At 44.8% G+C, this 12,947-nt stretch overlaps 1 protein-coding gene across 3 annotated transcripts in view; it reads right to left on the bottom strand.

Annotated features, from left to right (window-relative positions):
* Katnip (katanin interacting protein) overlaps positions 1-12,947 on the bottom strand; it is a 165,695-nt gene that overhangs the window by 143,935 nt on the left and 8,813 nt on the right. For 2 of the 3 annotated variants that reach the window (XM_051192908.1, XM_051192909.1), the window contains exon 2: positions 537-592. The exons of the other annotated variant lie outside the window; for it this stretch is intronic. In XM_051192908.1, the coding sequence (XP_051048865.1) occupies positions 537-592 (56 nt within the window). The remainder of the gene's footprint in view (positions 1-536; positions 593-12,947) is intronic. 3 annotated transcript variants of the gene reach the window in all.

Raw genomic sequence — 12,947 nt, 5'->3', positions numbered from 1 at the left:
AAACAATCTTTTATTCTTAGAAGAAAAAGAAGTTGACCCTGTACCCTTTGGAAACCCAAGTCTCAGGAGATCTAGCAGCTGCAGTCCCTCCTCTTCAACCCTGGAAACTCCATGTGAACAAACCTGACTGATGGCTTGAGATGGAGACAGCATGTGGAGAATGACACATTGAGTAGCACCCAGCAAGCCCTACAGACACAAGCAAGCCCTAGCTGAGAGCCTATGAGACAGGCCCGACAGCAGGACCCCCAAGGAGGGCCAGCCTGCCAACTCACAGACTCAGGAACTAAATGCATGGCTCTTGTTCTAAGTCCCTGAAATCTGGAGTGAGCATTAATGCCACAGTGGCTGATGTACTCAGTGAAGGATCATCATTACAAGTGACAATGGGTTGACAGGTCTATCTGCTAGCTCTCACTTGGCCCAGAACTCGGGTGGGAATTTTCTTCTTCAAGAGGAAGGAGAAAGAGGTCACAGAATGCCTGTTCACACCCTCCAGTCTCCAGGCTCTTGCAAACAGCAGTGGGTGCAATTACCTCCTTTCTCTCCCGAGAGCAGGGCCGGCTTCTCTCCACCTTCCGCAGGGCCTGACCTGTAGCAGTTCAAAAGCAGAAGCAGAGATTAAGGCTGCTTGGGAACAACTAGTTTATCACCACAAAAGCTTTTTATTTGCAAACTGGAAAGACAGGACCAATCATAATGAGATGATTCTAAGAAAATGTAGCCTGTTATTATAATGGGAAAATGGCACACTTTTGAAATGGACCAACGGCAAGGAAAATGGTAATTCACACACTCACAGTATTTGACTATAATGAACAAAGCTCCAGCCCTTTAATCTGGGCCATTATGTGCACTCTGAAAGGGCCAAGAGACTGTAGTTTTCCCTGTCGAATTACATTTCTATTAAATTGTTTGGAATTACATAAAACGCCTTCCATAAAAATGCCTTCTGCTGTGTGCAGAGCCATAAACCTAGGTGGGTGCATTCCGGGGCGCTGCATCAAACCCCAGACTCACAGTGCAGGTGACGTGCAGAAGTGAAGTGGCAGTAATCACATGTGCTTCACATAATGGGCAATTTCAGTGGGAATCGTTGCTTTTCTCAGAGCACCTCAGACTAGCATCTGAAGGTATGTGTAAATTCAGGAGGCATCATCTCCTGCAAATGCACCCTTCCAAAAAGCATGTTTTCACACCTGTGATGGGAGTGTCCACTAGAAAAGCTCCTAACAGACTGCCTTGGAATTGAAATCTAAAACAGAAGTCACTGTTTGTTGTCAGTGCATCTACTAAACTGCCCCACTTGACTCCTAGGTGGCTATTTGCGACTGCCACAAGCACATGTCCTGTTAGGTAAGAGCTTTCAGAAGTCAGAAGCAAAAATGCTTAGTGACAGTCCAGTGAGACAGATAGGGGCCCAGTTTCAGACCAAAGCAGTTTGTTGTAGATGTTTTCCATGTTATCTGCTGCTAAAGCTGGGTTTTGAATGTCCATATGGCATGCGTCAAGCTTGCAGGAGGTACGAACTGGCTGGAAGAAGCAAGGGGTTGGCCTCTGGAAGTTATAGCCACCCCTGCCTGGTTCTGGCCCAAATTCTCTGTTTCCTGGTACATGCTATGTGAACAGCCAAGGCCTCGTAGGAGAATGCTGCTAGATAAAGTTACTAGTGTTTCCATGCCTCCCCTGGCACACTGAACCTCAAAACTGTGACCCCAAATTAAACCTGGCCTTCCTTAAGTTGTTGTTTTCAGGTATTTTGTTCAAGCATCAAGAAAAGTGACCAAGATGCCATGTGCTTTGGTTCCAGCTTATGGAGTTAGTGGAAGGTGGCAAAACCTTTTGAAGGTAGGTCCCAGTGGAGGGAAGTTAAATCTTATTGGGAGCCCAGCTGTTCCTCCTCTCTCTTTGCTTCCTGGCCACCATGAGGTGAGTAGCATCCTCCAAATGCTCCCACCATGTTGCTGTTGCACAGGTCCAAAATCAATGGGCCAAGAGACCATGACTAAAACCTCTCAAACTGTGAGCTCAAACAAACATTTCCTCTATGAACTGATGTTTCAATAACAGAAACATAGCAACATCTCTGCTTTGCTCACAATGACCCCTTAACCCAACCCTTTCTCTTCTCCTCTCTCCACAATGAGGCAACCATGACCATGCTCCAAATCTCAGTATGCCACACCATGGATGATGACAGCCCACCCAGACATAGTCCAGCAGAATCTCAGCCCCAGGAATTTGAAGTTCTTTTTGATTCACAAGGAGAGGGGCAAGGTGGAGTTAATCCTGTTTGTGAGCTTTGATGTTGTGCATAGCCCTGGGTCATCTGCCCTGAGACAGACAGACAGCAACGTCAGGGCAGGAGGGACTGATAGGAAACCAACATACTTTGTGATCCACGGATGACCCCCTTACACTTTTCTAATGGTGTATGTGTTCCTTTCCACCATAAGACAATGAACTACTTAGGACTCAATGATTTTAAAGAGCCTAGAATAAGGTACTGTGACATAGAATGTCCATAGTGGAGAAGACTAGGGATATATCCAATGACAGAGCACTTGCCTAACATGAACAAGGCCCTGGGTTTCATCCCCAGCATCACAAAAATGAAGATGAGGGAGATTTTACTTGGAGATGGGGAATATATATAAATTCTGTACTTTCTACTTAATTTTGCTATGAATAAAAAATTGCTTAAAAAATAAAGTTTATGGGCTGGAGAAATGTCTCAGTGGCTAAGAGCATATACTACTCTTACAGACGACCCAAGTTCAATTCCCAGGACCCACATCAGGAAGCTCATAACCACCTATAACTCCAGTTTCCGGGGTTCAGACAGCCTCTTCTGGTCTTCACAGGCACCTGCTCTCCCCTCCACCCTGACTCCCACAAAGTTTATACACATGTCAACCAAAAAGAGACCAGGGTCTAAGAATCAAGAGACCTAGTTATTGGGCTAATTTAATCACAGCTTTATGAAACCCAATGTTCTGGGACAGGACCTAGAGAGAACACTCCAGAAGCCATTGGCCATACCTGCTCTGGCTGTCACCCTGTGGATTCTGGGCTGGCCAGAAAAGATAATATGTCAGATAGTCAAGTCCACCCACACAAAGTAGACCAAATGGGTCTGAGCTCAAAGAGGTCACATGGGCTGGAGGCCATGGATGCCAAAAGACCAGGATATGGTCACAGTGGTGACAGTGTGAGTCCAGGGCAAGGCAGGGAGCAGAAGAGCAGTTAGGGGCCAACGAGGCAGCCTAGGTCTAGCAAGGGAGAATACAGAGCAATCTGGAACCGTGGCTGAATCCCAGGCTATTTAGGGCTAACTACCTCCTGGATTGTGTCAAAGCTAGATGTGATGGAGCATGCCTTTAATCTCAGCATTGGAAGGAAGAGGTAGGCAGATTGCTGTGGTTTTGAGGCCAGCTAGAGTCATGTAGTGAGAAGTAAATAAAATAAAACAAGTTAGTTCAAATCATCACTGGGTTTGCTTTTCATCTTCTAAAATTCCATTGTGGGCTGGGGATGCCTAATGGTAGCAGAGTATCTGTCTGTCTAGCATGGATAAGGCCTTGTGTTCCATTACCACACCACAAGCACATACACATAAAAGAAAATAAAGTCTTAACACACAGTTCAAACAAAACTGTCACACAAGCTTTAACTACTTTAAAACTTGAAGGCACTCTCTCTACTGGAGTTAATTAGAAGCGTCTTTATTCATTACATTGAAAAATAACTTGCTTATCATCCAATAAAGATAATGCGCTCTAATCATTAGCATTTGTATGTAACCTCCCTAGAAGCTGGCTGGGTCCTCACACCTGGGAGTCTTTCTCCTGCAGGGAGCTCCATGATGACCACTTTTTGTAATAACAGAAGGAATAATACTCAGACTCCACTGTACCTGCCTGCTGCATCTGGCATGTTGGGGTGTCTTCCTACTTGTAGCTCATTTATTCTTAAAACAACCAAGAGAGAGAAGTGGAAGAAGGTGACATTAATATCTATATACACTGCTAGCAAAACGAAAGGGGTGTTTCTCTGCACTTTGCAAGGTGACCTGTCTGCATCAGCTCCAGAGCAATAAATAAGGCCAGATGCAAATGCTACGTGTGTGCTTCACTTTCGAGAACAGATGTGTGCCTGGGGAAATGAAAAGAGACGTGAACCCGCTGAGCTTTTGTAAATAGAACACGTTCCCTCCATTTATGGCTGGAGAAGGGCTTTATCTGCACTTAGGATTTATTGTCAGTGGTTAGGATCTGACACTTCAGTTTTACTTTGCTCTAGATGTAGATAATATTCACCACTACCATTTAGAGGAAGCCATGTCTTCATCTGAACTCATCAGGCAAGAAGAAAATCGTGTCAAAATTACACCTGAAAATGAGCTTAAGCCATTCATAATGGACAGGACAGGACACAGTTTTTTAGACCACTGCTGCAAACTAATGCATGTGTGTAAAATCTGGTGCATATAGAAATATACAGTACAAGGTAAAAATATACATGCAAAATACACCTTTATGGTATCCCTCATTAAACTATCATTATTCAGCTTCTCCCTCTAATTTTCCCTCTAATCAAACAGGGGAAAGAGGTGGGGATACAGACAAGAGCACAGTTCTGTATTCATGGAAGGTCAGCAACCTGGCTGCCACAGCACTACCATGCTAGCCACCTGCCTGCAGCCAGCTTCTGGGCAGAGGTATTTTCCTGAACCCTCACAACCACTTCTGCTAATCAGGGAACCTTCTATAAAGGGCCACACAGTGCGTATTATTGACTGTGTAATGCCTAAGGTCGTAAGACTACAAGGTCTCTGGCACTGATACTTTGCCACTGCAGAGCAAAAGTAGGCATGGGTAATAGGCAATTAAATAGCATTACTGTTTCAATAAATCTTTATTTACAAAAGCAGGCACCAAGCCAGCTTTAGCCAAAGGCTTGCGCGCGCGCGCGCGCGTGTGTGTGTGTGTGTGTGTGTGTGTGTGTGTGTGTGTGTGTGTGTGTGTGTGTGTATATATATATATATATATATATATATATATATAATTTTATTGGTGCTGGGAATTGAGCAATTCTTGCTTCAGAGGAATTCCATTATTCTCATTAGTATAAATAAACAAATGAAGTAAAGAGAGGTAAACTGTAGGTGAGAGACTGAAAGGTTTGTTCACTGTCATAAAAGTGTGCACTTAACTACTTAACTATTGTCACCATCACTATCACAGGCACCAAGATCACCATCACCATGGGTTGCACCTGTGGCCAGGGCTTAGCATGTGCCAGGCACTGGGCTCCAAGCTGGGAACATATCAACTCACAGCAGCCTAGGAAATAGACAGAGCTATTGTCCAGTGTCAGATTAGGTCATGAGGCCCAGTGAGGAGGCTGGTAAGTAGAGAAGCCCAGAGGCAGACTGTCTTAGTCACTATGTGTCACTGTCCCTCAGCCAGGTCATTAAGCCCAGTCTAAGAACAAAGACAGTACAGCAAAGTGCCGGGGAGGAGTGTGTGAGAGAAGCAGTCATTCTGTGATGCAGCATTTAATCCATCTCCGGCTCCCAGAGCAATTAATAAGGAGATTAGAAGCAAATGGCTCCCTGGTGAAGCTGGCACTCCCTTCCCACCAGATGGCTTCCTGAGAAGATCTGGAACAAGTGCCAACCACAGAGGGGCAGGTTTGGCATTCCATTCTCCCTTCTGGGCGTTGGAGAATAGAGGTGACTCGTGCAAATCCCACAGCCACAGAAAGTTTGGACCACAGATTTCATCACAAGGAACTAGAACAAAAGACTTGTTTGTCCCTGGGAGAAGGGTGTTGCTTCCACCTCATAACCAATGAGGCTAACTTATTCTGTTGTCTAAGTGTGAGAGTTTGTGTTGCACTTTGTGTGTATTCATGCAATTTAATTTACACTAAACTTATCCCTCTCACCTAACAGCCTGAGAAAAATGAAAAGGAGCTAGGAAAGGCCTTGCTGGGTGGAACACAAAATGGCTTAGCTCCTTTGGAAAGCATGTTAGGCAACATACTACAAGCACAAAGGCCATTTTCCCTTGGAGCTGGCAGCATCTTTGACTAGAAACCTATGAAGTTCACAACTTCTATAAGTATGTTGTGTGAGGTACCCATGGTATCAAAATTTGTCAGATAGGTGTTTGAGAGTGCATGGGGCTTTCACAGAGGATCACAGAGGATCTATGTTTGGTTCCTAGCACCCATGTTAGGCAGCTTATGGCAGCTTACAACTGGCTAGAAGGCAAGCTCCAGGAGCTTTGGTACCTTCTTCTGGCCTCTGAGGGCACCTGCATCAGTGGAGAACTACTGGACAAGCATGGCAAGCCACAAGATGAAAAACATCACTCAAAAGCTACAGGGGATGGAGAAACTGCTCAAAAGGTAAGTGCACTGGCTGCTTTCACAGAGGACCTGGATTCAGTTTCCAGGACCCAACTGTCTGTAGCTCCAGGTCTAGGAAACCTGATGCCCTGTTCCGGGTTCCATGGGCACTGAATGTATGTGGTGCACAGACATACATTCAGGTAAAACACTAGTAAAGTACAAGTAAATAAATCCTTTCAAAGGAAAGAGAGCCTTTGCTTTAAGGAAGGAAGGAAAGAAAGAAGAGAAAGAAGGTAGGCTGGGGAGATGGGCTCGGTGGTTAAGTGCCATTTAGTTCCCAGAACCTGCCTAAAGTAGTGTTTGGTGAGTAGGAAGGCCTCTTTTAATTCCAGCCTTAGAAGGCAGAGATGGGGAATACCCATGGCAAGCTGGCTGGTAAGACCAGCCTTGTCAGTAAGCTCTGGACTGAACCGAAGACAGCAGGGTCCTATAGATAGATGCTAAGGGAAAACATTTCTTTACCTCTAAGTCCATGAATCCCTTTTGAAGAAACTTAAGGGGATCTGCTAGAAATCCACTAGGCAAGAGCAGCTCCAGGCAAAGGCTCCTTTTACTCCCCATGTGCTGGGTAGGGCTGGCCTTTAAGCTACACTCCACTCTGAAAGCCTGAAACCATATTTCTGTCACTCTTCCTTTGCATTTTCCTTGTAACTGGAATTCCCAGGGCCCAGTTTACTGCCAAATTACCTGAGATAAACAAGTCATGCTAAGACCCTCCTCTCCTTTCCAAATCCAAATCGCAGCTGGCAGCTAGAAGTGATTATTTATAACCTGCACAGAATTCTTTGCATTGGCTTGCAGCCTCACACTCAGATGTCTCAGAGCAGGACAAGGCAGCATGATGGCTGAGACTGCCAGCCCTGAGTGGCAGGGTCTACCTGTCCAGGGGTCTGACCAGTCACAGATCCACTGAAGTCCATGGTCAGGGACAAGAAAGAGCGTGCACAAACCTATAGAGTTTATAAACCTATAAACTGAGAGGTTTATATCCCTCTGTCCCAGATCTACTAAGATACAGGGATCTGAATCTGTTCTGTGGAACTGTGGCTCCCAAATACATCCCAAACTTATTCAGTCTTCTGGCCCCTGACTCTTCTAGATCCTCAACTTCCCCCAACCCCTTTGGCATACAGGATCTCACTCCGTAGCCCAAGCTGACCTCAAACTCACAATCCTCATGCCTCAGCCTCTTGAATGCTGGGGTTGCAAGTGTTCACCATCACACCCAGCTCCAGCCTCCATTCTTGCCCAGATTTGCCAGTGACAGCTGAGTAGAAGACCAGGGCCAGCACAGAGGCTCAGCAGGAAAGGAACTTTCTGACAAACTTGAATACTTAGCCTAAGTGTTAACTCTAAGACCTACATGGTAGAAAGAGAATGACTCGCATATTATCCCCTAACCACCATGTAGACACACACACACACACCACACACACCACCACCACCACCACATATAATGCATACACACGGACACACACATACATGGACACAAGCACCCCATGGTAGAAAGAAAATGACTCCTACAACCTATCCTTTTACATCTGTACACACACACACATACACACACACACACTGTAATAAATCTAAAAACAACAGAAACTCAGAAGTAGAGCCCTTGTTTAACAGGCACAAAGCCCTGGGTTCCAGCCTCAGTATCACAGACAGAAAAACACAGTAGACAAATTTTAAAGAGACCATTATCACATACCAGCTTACCTTCTGTGTCCCTATGAGTAGCAGACAATTCAAACCATGCTCTGGCTAAACAGACTCCACATGGACCTGGCCTGAGGCATCTCAAGTCCCCTAAACTCTCACTCCTGCCATCTCATCCATCTTTATTTTGCTACTTGCATCCTACACTCTTCTTTGGCTCTATCCATTCCCTAGATCTGGGCCATTCACCCATTGCGTCTTATTCAGCTCCTCCTTACCAATTAACTTTCAACTCAAAGGGATACAACTCCTAGTGAATTCATCCTCAGGCCTCCTACCATAATCTCCCACAAACACTCTGTTTTTCAGGCAGGGTCTCAACCATGTAGCCCTTGCTGGCCTGGAACTTGCTAAATAGACTCGACTTCCTTGAACTCATAGAGCTCTACCTGCCTCTGCCTCCTGAGTGGTAAGACAAAAAGTGTGCATTACCATACCCAGCTCCTCTTTGCTTCTTATGTGCTCATTGTCTGTCTCTACCACCAAGGCTGCTACAGGGCTTTATGAAAACTCAATTCTCCACACCTGGAATAGTGCCTAGGCTGTGGTCAGCATCAACAGATGTTTCTAGAATGAATGGACAATGCTGGGAGGGGTATAATCAACTTTCCCAATCTCTTTGCCCACACCCACCACTTTCTGATGTGGTGAAACAGAATGTAATTGAATGTGTTTGATACTCTATCAAGAGGACCACTGGGAAATGTGTAAGGTAAGGAAAAGCTACACTTCTATAACATAACCAATGGCTTCTGTGGAAACTGGATTCTCAGGCTGAAATGGATTCTTGTCTATCTCTATACGGGTCATATAAATTACTAAATCCATTCTCCTTCTACAACCTGTCTGACCTCTTCCACCCCTAGGCTTGCCATACAAGACAAGATGACCCCCAAGTGACTTACTCAACTACCATTAAAAGTGCATGAACGCCTAAAGAATCCTGATGAAAAGATGTGTGTCTTCCCCAGACAGACCTTTTTGGGGGATTTGTTTTGATTTGGCTTGGTCTTTGGATACAGGGTTCCTTTTTGAAGCCTTTGAAATGGCTTTGAAATGACAACTCTCCTGCTCCAGCCACCAAAACAGCTGAGGTTGCAGTATTGTACCACCATATCTGTTTTTACTGAGCATCTACCAAATGCCCAGCATCCCTCTCAAACCTACAAGTAGAGGAACTAGTTTTTTTTTTTTTTTCTTTTAAGTCTGAATTTACAAACATACCCCAGTGCGACCCATGATGGGGGATATCCTTCTGTATATATGATATATATATATATATATATATATATATATATATATATTAGTTGATGAATAAAACACTGATTGGCCAGTAGCCAGGCAAGAAGTACAGGCGGGGCTACCAGATAAGGAGAATTCTGGGGAGAGGAAGGCAGAAAGTGGCCACCAGGGAAATGCCATGTATCTGATAAAAGAGTAACATGCTGGAGCATTAAGGGTAAATCACAGCCTCATGGCAAGACACAGTTTAATATTTATGGGTTAATAATTAAGAGAGAGCTAGCCAGTAAGAATCCCGAGCCATTGGCCAAACAGTTTCTAATTAATATAAGTCTCTGTGTGTTTGTTTGGGGCTGAAGGGTAAGGGAATCTGGCAGAACAGAAACTCCATCTACACACCCACAAGCTCAATCCTACTTCCTCCTCTACAGAAGCATGATGGGTAGTGAAGCACACATAGAGGGAGGCCTGATCCTCTTTTATGGGGTTTCATAGCTTGTTTCTGCAGGCTTAAACAGAAGATGCAGAGGGCGAGTTCATAAATAGAGATATTAGGGAAAGAGTTGGGAAGATGAGCTGAAATAGATCTGGGTGCTGTCCCATTCCTGGAAGTCACCATTATCGAGCTTTCAGCTCCCATGGGCCTTAAGTGAGCCTTCACATCTGATATATAAGTGAATAGGCTAGATCCAAGAATTACTCAGTAGCTCAATCTGGGCACAGATGTTCGTCTAGTGTCTCTCTCTCTATATATATGTATGTATGTATGTATGTATGTATGTATGTATCCAACAGCTAAAACTTGGGAGAATTCACATCTCAAAATCCCAAGTTATGTACTTTTGTGAAAAACTGAAAGATCTGGCAGTGCAAGGCCTGGCCTGTCACCCTGCCTGGCAGAGCTGAAGCTGCCAGATGGTACAGTGCCCTCCCATTTCCATGCCTACCTTTCCTGATTTTCTCCCTGCAGCTAAGGTCAAGTCCAAAGTCTAAGGAGTTGGTCCCTCCAGCAAAGTTTCAGAAAGCAAATGCTCACAAGAGCAACACGGTCACCAATGAAGCTAACACATATACACTTCATACGCCAGATTCTTTGCCTTGGGACTTTGCACATATAACTTCTTAAAAAATGCCCTAATGGGAAGATATTGTCAGTATGGGTTTTATGTGCATGTATGTGTGTGTGTGTAATTCTTGTAGTTTCATTTTGTTTTGTTAATTTTCTAGACAGGGTCTCATGCAGCCCAGGCCAGCCTTGAACTCCTGATCCTTTTGCTTCCACCTTCCACACACTGGTATTAGAGGTGCCCACCACGACGACAGGCTGGACAACACCATGCTCAGCTTTCTGTTTTATAAACTGAGGAAAAAGTACATGCTCTGAGAAACTAGCAAGCAGAGTAATACTCATGGAGATAAGTATTACTGACTATGCCAAGTGGGCTTGGGAGTCACAAGGCACCAATGGAGTAACTGTAACAGAAACCCTGGCCACAGCAGTCATTTATATCAGGTCTATTTCTTGGCCTTGCATGCCTCACAATTTATGACTTCTGGAATCCTCTGAACACTAAGACAATTCAAGGCCCCTAAAATGGAACTCTGCAATAGAGCCATTAAGACCCTTCCAGCTAAAACCTGTGATTTTATCTTATGATGTACCCAAAGAAAGGACTTTGTTTTGATGAGGGAACCACACACAATGTTAGAAAATCCATTACTTAAGCATTTCAAGGTAGCAGTGGGCTCCACGGCTAGGCAGTTGTTAGGAGTGAACACAGCTTCACTGGGGTGAGAACTGGAGACAGGATGCTAGTTGAAAATTGAGGGAGAGGATGCTGGGTCACAGAAAGGGGAGGTTGGCCAAAGTATGGTATCAAGCCTGGGCTGAACTCGTCTACATGGCAGTGTCTGGGGAAGCCAAATTTAATCATTAGAGAAAAAGGAATGTAAAATGGAGACTTAGCTAAGAGTTTGCTTTATGGAGATTAGGCAGAAATTCTCCAGGGCACAAATAGGCTAATCTCTTCCTGGTTACAAAGTCAATCCATTAAACACCTGTTTGACAGGCCTCAGCCTATAACCAAAGAGTAGATCTCCACTTTCATAGGGAGAAGAGTATGAGGCCAGTCCTGCTACAACCTGGTAGATGTCTCTTGGACAGGAAGAGGAACTTCTACATGCCAGGGCCTATCACCACAGTCTGCCTGGAGTGACTTGAGAGGGTGCAGCTGGCCAGGAATGCATCACAAGTAAGGCAGAAAGCTGGGAAAGAATGTGACATGCTCAGTGGAGAGCTGCTTATGGCGGCTCAGACAAAATCTCAGATGCCTACAGGGAAGGCCAGTATGTGTCATGCCACATGTGAGCTTCTGAAGACTGGTGCTACCAGCCAGAAGGGGGCCAAACCATCAACATATATCCAAGGTCAAGCCACGGTACATTACTGAAGGGCTGGGCCTAAGTAACAAAGCAGACTCAGTGTAGCCAAAGCTACTTCTACTGAAGCATTCAGGGATTCATGTGAAACCACAATTTTGAATTGAGAAAATATAGCTATGAGCCCAATACAGCCCAGTATAAAACTTCTGGACAGGAATGGGTTCTCAAGATTAGAGCTGGCCCTGAGCTGAACTACTTTTCTAGAGAAATTCTACAAATAAAGGTGGCACATTCATACATCACTTATAGCTGCAAGGACCAGGCTTTTTAGAAACCCACAAGATACTGGGAGTTCATAGTTTCTTATTTTGCTTTTTGAGGTGGATTTGGCTATGTAAACCAGGCTGGCTGGGAACTAAAGACCCTCAGTCTCCCATGTGCTGGGATTGTACCACTCTGTTCACGGGCAGTCTTATCTCCTCATTCTTAAAGTGCTTAGAAGTGGCCCCTTGATACTCCTTTACAGTTCTCTCCTACCTGGGAACAGAGGCATGGTCACAAAGATGTGAGCCCAAAGGCCTTAACCTGAGCAGCAGAGAGCTGGCTCCACAGTGGAGGCTATTCCATTAGCTCATCTTCCCCAGCCTCATGAGGACGCTGAGCTGTGTGTGCCAGTTATGACATTCTATGGTGCAGACTATTAGATATATTTAGATAAGTTGTTGCTCTGCAGCCTTCTAGCTGAGATTAAGATAAGCACAATCACAGTGACATATTGAACTATCTAGAAATTAAAACAGGTTGGATCTTCTATGGCAGCAATTGGCAACCTGACTCTGGACAGGGCCAAGTATTTTGGCTTCGTACGCAATATGTTCTTTGCCAAAACCACCCAGCTCTGCCACTGCAGCATGAGAGCCACTGTACATGATATGGATAGGACTGGGCTTAGCTCTGTTCCAATAAAACTTTATTTACAAAAGCAGGCAGCAGGCCAAAATGCTTTGGAAGGGAGTGATCTTTACAAATGTTCTCTCCTAGACTGCCAGCCATGCTGGACTGTAGTTACCCACTTGTATAGCTTTCTCACTAGCCTGTGAGTTCAGTGGAGCAGACTATCTTACCTTTTCTCGGGTACTATGTATAGCATGATATAAACACAAGAGTCCACAGGAACTTTGAAGGTG

Source organism: Phodopus roborovskii, unplaced genomic scaffold (genome assembly GCF_943737965.1).
Source record: "Phodopus roborovskii unplaced genomic scaffold, PHOROB, whole genome shotgun sequence".
In the NCBI taxonomy this organism is placed as follows: Eukaryota; Metazoa; Chordata; class Mammalia; order Rodentia; family Cricetidae; genus Phodopus; species Phodopus roborovskii.
The sequence above is the reverse complement of the archived record's forward strand: the minus strand, read 5'-3'. Positions and strand labels throughout refer to the sequence as shown.